The sequence below is a fragment of the Aquarana catesbeiana genome, linkage group LG06, assembly GCF_042186555.1.
Source record: "Aquarana catesbeiana isolate 2022-GZ linkage group LG06, ASM4218655v1, whole genome shotgun sequence".
In the NCBI taxonomy this organism is placed as follows: Eukaryota; Metazoa; Chordata; class Amphibia; order Anura; family Ranidae; genus Aquarana; species Aquarana catesbeiana.
Window position 1 is genome coordinate 68,037,969 of NC_133329.1, and position 6,922 is coordinate 68,044,890.

Sequence of the window (6,922 nt, forward strand, 5' to 3'; positions counted from 1 at the left end):
CACAAAAAGCTGCCCTGTAAAGGAAGAGGCACTATAATGAACTTTTAGTGAGCGTGTTCCTTGAAATACCACTGCTTCACCACTCACCAGCCACTGCAGGCATGCATGTGAATGGTCAGGTGGGTTGAATACCTGCTCCCCCGTGACAAGTATATGTATGAGCTGGTGGGAGAAATACTGGGTGCAGTAGGAGCAGATATTCACATACCTGAAAATTTGAAAATACCTGCGGCTGCCACAGTGGAGTTTTAGGATGCAGGTTACTGGGAAAGTAAATATAAAGCCTGTTTGTTTATGGGACCTTTTTTTTTGTTTTTTTACTTTCAGTCTCGGTTCACACTGGGGCGGCTTCAAAGTTGCCGGACTCTGAAGCCGCCCCGCATGGTCATTTTAAGCCAAGTGTCTCTAAACTTTCTAAACAAAGTACCAGTTTACTGTCCTTCAGACTTTAGAGTGGCCGGACTGTGGCCAGTGGGAATAGAAAATGTCTCAGCAACAGTTGGAGTGGACAATGTCTCAAGCCTGGTGGCCAGTGGGAGTAAAAAACTACTACTTCTACATCATTGTTACCCCACTCTGGGTGCAGTTATGCATCTTCCTCCTGGGCAAATGACTTTGTCCCTGCACTGTTCACAGGGATACAAGAGATATGAGGGAGGATCTCCAAAATTTAGTCTTATATAGAAAACACAAAAAATATTAGCTTGTTCCTGTCCTATGTGAAACGTGTGTAATAGGCCATTTTAAATTTTTAATAAAAGAGAAAAACCGCGCTGCAGAGCCAAATATAAAAAAACAAATCGATAGCTGCACCTAGGACACACCAATATCTGTGTATAAATTCAAAAATAAGAAAATAGAAAAAAGTGCGCTTACAATCTGTGATAACATATAATAGTACAAAATAATTAAATGTGCAAACCACAATATGTTGAGAAGAAAAATAGCAGCAAAATATGTTACATAAATGCACACATATGTAGGGTGAAGAGGTATAATGATGTGAAGTACGACAAGTGAGATAAGAGCAAATCTAGTTCAAATAATAAATATGAAAAATGCATCTAAACAGTTGTGGGGGAACTAAAAAGTCCCAGTCCATAAAGTGAATCAAACAAAGTTCATCAGTGAAAAGAACCTCCATCCACTTTATAAGAACCCATTATCCTTATGGATAGATCAACAGGAGAGAGGGATATACAGGATGATGTAACTCCACTTGCGGTGACTCCAAGAAATGAAAACAAGGTAAAAGATGGACCCTTACCCTCCGTGTTGGACCCCCTCACTGGCGAGGTCTATCGAGCGTGCAGACTTTGCCCTCTGCGGGGACCGTATCACGATGGTATCTGTAACAGCTGACAAGAACGGTGTCTCCGGTCCGGGCTGGTCCAAGTCGTGAGCATGGAGGGGGGGAGAGGGCTCTCTTGCTCCAAGAGTGGTATAGAGGAGAGAACGAAAAAACAGGGCTCCAATAGTGTAAAAAAGTTTCGGTTTTAATAATAAAAAAGTGCAACAAAAACGGAGAGTGCACACTCCGTACAAGTAATAAAACGATAAAATATGCTGGCATTAAAATAAACAGCAACCCGTGCAATACATGGGGCAATCAACGTAACGGCTTACAACATGTAGCCACGCCCTACATGTTTCGTCATAAGCTGACGTCTTCAAAGGGGCACAGGGGACGTGTTAAGCCATCACCTATGTAGTCTCAGATACGCACCAAGCCTCGTTTCAACCTCCAATCACGTACGGCTCAGCCTAATTACAATACAGATCAGATTGGGGAAACCAAGCCTCTACCTGGTGCCCTTCACTCAATGGATGTTGCCATAGTGACACACCGGGAAACAGAATAAACTGGAAGAAACTTTAACTCCTCAGAGGGTCACGCCACAACACACCACCCGGAGGAAAATCCTAGTACTACTAGGCTATTATTAAATCCTCTGAATGACGATTTAAAAGGTTCAATAGCAAGGCAAAGAAAGAGGGCTTTACTTGATACCAAAAAATATGGTTGAGATTAATGTGAAAATAAATATACAGTGTAATAATAAAGCAAGAATAATCCGGTACGAATTCTATGTTGCAAAGAAATAAAAAATGTAGAGTGTGAAAATATCTATGTGACACCAAAAATTGTATATAAATCCCAGTGTAAACATGGAGGCCCATCCATTGGCATGAAAAGCACCCAGTATTACAAAATGCAACCATATTTCATAATTCATAATACATATTAGAATCAAACTATACATTCCCTTGGAATAACTACTCTCTCAAAACGATTCAAGAGGCCAAATTAATAGGTCATCAGTGTGTCTGAGAAAGCTATAAAGTGGATGAAAGTAGGAAAAGAAAATAAGTATAGACAAAAATAAAATTAAAAATAAAAATAAATATAAAAATCATACACCCAAAGGAGAAAAATGCAAAATTGCTTATACTCAGTATTTCCTAGGGGGAAAGTGAATGGATGAAAAAAAAGGGGGGGAATGGAAAGACCAAACAAAACCTACGAATTATCAATGAATGCATTCAACTCAATGTCCACGTTTAAACCTGAGGGCCTGAGAGAGCGGATCTTATAGATCCACTCCATCTCTAGTCTAGAGATGGCACGTCTCTTAGATCCCCCCCTCCATGGAGGTTTGAGTTTATCAATCCCCATGAGATGGAGTGGATCTATAAGATCCGCTCTCTCAGGCCCTCAGGTTTAAACGTGGACATTGAGTTGAATGCATTCATTGATAATTTGTAGGTTTTGTTTGGTCTTTCCATTCCCCCCCTTTTTTTTCATCCATTCACATAAATTACACAATAAGTCATGATCCATTGTCACACAGAGAGCAAAGATAACAATCAATATGCATGTGTACATTTGTTACTGTAATTAGACCCAAAAATAGCCATGACAATTAGGACAAAAAATTAAAATAGTAAAAGAGACTTAATGACATGACAGATACTTATGGAGGTAAGTGGAATAATTGAAATCTTGGTATTCCATGATAAGGGAAGATTGGTAATAATCAAAGCTCTGCGCGTTTCGCGGTATAGCAACCGCTCATCAGGAGCATACGTCATGGAATGATTCTAAAAAATATTTTTATTAAATAAAAAAAAAAAAAAAATTATACAGTAAATAAGCAGGAAATGAAAAAAGGTTTTGTATAAGAATAGTTTAGTTGTATAAAATTAATTAAAGGTTGTGCGTCCAAACTCACGTCTGCATCAGCGATCCAGTAAAACAGCATCCAGAATCACAGAGAGCTGCAAAGCAATGCTGCCGGACGCCAGGGTGATCTGCGGGAATGAGAACAACCGCCATAGGCAAAACCATAGCTGGTGGGTGAAATGAGTGTAGGATGCAGACCTCCATGTGGGAAACCTAGATGGAACAAATCGTAGTGATAGTGTTGATGTGTAATGCCCCGTACACACAGTCGGATTTTCCGATGGAAAATGTCCGATCGGAGCGTGTTGTCGGAAATTCCGACCGTGTGTGGGCTCCATCGGACATTTTCCATTGGATTTTCCGACACACAAAGTTGGAGAGCAGGAGATAAAATTTTCCGACAACAAAATCCGTTGTTGGAAATTACGATCGTGTGTACACAAATCCGATGGACAAAGTGCCACACATGCTCAGAATAAATAAAGAGATGAAAGCTATTGGCCACTGCCCCGTTTATAGTCCCGGCGTACGTGTTTTACGTCACCGCGTTCAGAACGATCGGATTTTCCGACAACTTTGTGTGACCGTGTGTATGCAAGACAAGTTTGAGCCAACATCCATCCGAACAAAGTCCGACCGTGTGTACGGGGCATAAGTGTGAGGAAATGTGAAAAAGAGTGATGTGGTGACAAACGTGGAAATAAGGAGAGCGGGTGGGATAGGAAGGAGTGAAAAAAGAGAGAAAAAAATGAAAGAAATGAGGCCAAGAAAGAACATAAACAATAAAGACTGATGAAAAAGAAAACCAATGACCGGGATGGAGGCGAGCATCCCTTTGGTGCCAGCCTTATTTAAAGTCCCAAATTTACTTTTCCTTTTTTGAATAGCTCCTTTGATATGTGACTTTGGTGGAAGCTGCCATTCAACACAAGGAGTCTCCCCCCCTTACTTCCCCAGAACCCTGAAATACTGCACTATAATAAAACAAAAGATTCGCCCCGGGACTTTAAATGAAGTGGGTACCGTTTCCGCCAGTAAACATAACAGTAGTAAATAGAGTATAAGGTTTATTAAAGTAAAATTGTTTACATACATAGATAACACCAACAGTTGCCAATTTAAAAAAGATACATAAACAAGAGGTTTTGGTACATAGCTGTAATGGTAGTCATAGTACACGGGCATCATACTACCTGACTAGTTTCGCGAGATCCAGCTCGCTCTTCAGGGGTGGATGTGTATAACAATGTACCTAGGATGAAAAATAAGGTATATATTTTTGGCAATATGGCACAGTATTGATTATAAAGGCACAGGGTAGGAGGGGTCATAGGTCCCCATACTTACCACTGAGCTTGACCATGGCTAACAGGTGTGCAGCTCCAAGAGGTAGCACTGAGCGGTAAGGTGATCACTTTACAAATATCATCAAAAAAGTATTTATAAAAAAAAATTTATTTAACTTTACAGTTGAGGATGCAATAAAAAACTTAAAGGCATTTTAAATGTTATCCTATGTGTTCATATACACTTGAATTATTTTTTAAATCTTTGCAGGAAAGAACCAGGCTTCACTTCAGGAAAGAAAGAATTGTACAAAATTCCATACAGCAGAAAACAACAAGCCTCAATCATCTGACCAACAACAAACATGCAAACCAGAAAATGAAACCTTAAAAGAAAGTTATGAAAAGCAACCGCAGTATCTTGTGAAAAAAGACAACATTGACACGGACTTAGCACCCGATAGTTCTTCCTCCAAATCGGAGCCAGATGATCAGGCGCAATCCACTAATCTCAATGACACTGAGGAAAAAAACCTTAAACAAAACCCTCCCAATTCCACATATTCAGAAGAGAATGTAGCAGACTCATCTATGAAGATGGAAAAAGACTATAAAGAAGATCCTTGTCTAGGAAGTCAAACACCCAACCAAGAAGAAATCACTGACTCCATCTTACCATTAGGCATGACTAAGGGATGTGCCATATTATGAGGCTCCCCTAATTAACCTTACACTACCTATTACCAGAGGTGGGGGACTTGAGTCACATGACTTGACTTAAGTCATACTTAAGTCACCTGTTTGAGGACTTGCTTGACAAAATTAAATAAATTACTCGACTTGACTTTGACTTGTCACTAATGACTTGCGACTTGACTTTGACTTGGGCTATTTGACTTGCAATGACTTGGCACCACCCCCCCGAAAATATTACCCACACACTCCGCCCACCACTGCCTCTGAGCCAATCAGCATTTGCCAAATGCCATTGGAGCTGTTCAGGGTAGCGGTAAGAGTTATGTCAGTCCCTGCATCAAGCACACCTGTTGAACGTGTGATCAGCCATGGTGGGGTGATAATGTGACCCCATCGCTCACAACTGAGCGAGAAAGTACTTTCCAATTTAATTTTTTGCAAATGCAATGCATTTTAAGTGGCTATTCTTATCACCATTCAAGTGTCCAGATGTTGGCATTGTGTCAAGTTCAAACTTTAAGCTTAGTTATTTTCCCCCTCAGCAAGGACTACATTTTTTCAGGCTTGTTGGTCATTTAATTTCTGAGTGTTCTGCTCCTTGTCTGCTGTTTGGGCATTCAAAGTGTTTCTTTAATATGCCAAGAATAAAGCACTAAGCAGTTTTGTTAATGTTGAAAATAAAACAAAACCTTTCCTGAAAACTGACTTTTAACTCATTTAAAGGTGGAAATGGGGTAGATCAGTATTTTGACTTCATTTGTGACTTGACCAAAATAAATGACTTGACTTGACTTGCTTGACTTCTAGCAGGGACTCGACTTGACTTGCTTGCTTTTCGCCACAGTAACTTGGGACTTGCTTGTGACTTGAAGGTTAAGACTTGAGACTTGCTTGTGACTTGCACATATGTGACTTACTCCCATGTGTACCTATTACCCTTTTTCTTACCAAATGACCAGACGACACAGTACTTTTTTTATGTGACTTACTCCCATGTGTGCCTATTACCCTTTTTCTTACCAAATGACCAGACGACACAGTACTTTTTTTGGAGTCGAATGGCCACAGCAGCCTTTTATTATAACAAAATAAAATTACCAACACTTTTTCAAACATATAACTCAATGTATATAAAACATTTTCAATAAACATTAACCAAATTCACATCCTTATAAATTTTTTGATCTAGAGGTCTTTGAAGGCCAATTACAAATTCCACTAACTAGTTGTATCTGTACACCCATGAAAGGCCCCACGCCGTGTATTACGCGAGCTCAGGGACAAGCAGCTACTTCCTTCCAGATACAACCCATTAAACACCATTGTAAGGAAAAGGTCGCCCATATCTCCGTATGGGCCCAACCCCCTCCCAAACCTCCATTATTTTTATCACCACCTTCAAAGACTCCATAGACCTCCTGCCACAGCACACACACGTGAAACCTTACGTGTGTGTCGCCCTCCACAACCGAAAAGCCCGCTGTACCCCATCCTGCAAACCAAGCTGCCACAGGTCGATACTGATAGCATTCAGGTGCATGCCATCCGAGCGCAAAAAACGCCATATTTCCTCCTCCAATTCCCAGTGACGAACCACTAAACCCCCGTTCCTCACAAAAAATTTTGATACCACTTTGTTAACTTTTATCCGGGCTCTGTTCAATCCTGCAACAGAGCGAGCCAAACGCCACGCTGTTCTGGCCACAATATCTGACCATATAAAAATAGTATCCGGGAAGAATGATTGGAGCTGCAG

At 40.5% G+C, this 6,922-nt stretch overlaps 1 protein-coding gene across 1 annotated transcript in view; it reads left to right on the plus strand.

Annotated features, from left to right (window-relative positions):
• LOC141148586 (uncharacterized) overlaps positions 1-5,422 on the plus strand; it is a 46,368-nt gene extending 40,946 nt beyond the window's left edge. The window contains exon 6 of the mRNA XM_073636166.1: positions 4,742-5,422. Coding sequence (XP_073492267.1) covers positions 4,742-5,181 — 440 coding nt within the window. The 3' untranslated portion in view covers positions 5,182-5,422. The remainder of the gene's footprint in view (positions 1-4,741) is intronic.
• The last annotated feature ends 1,500 nt before the right edge of the window (positions 5,423-6,922 follow it).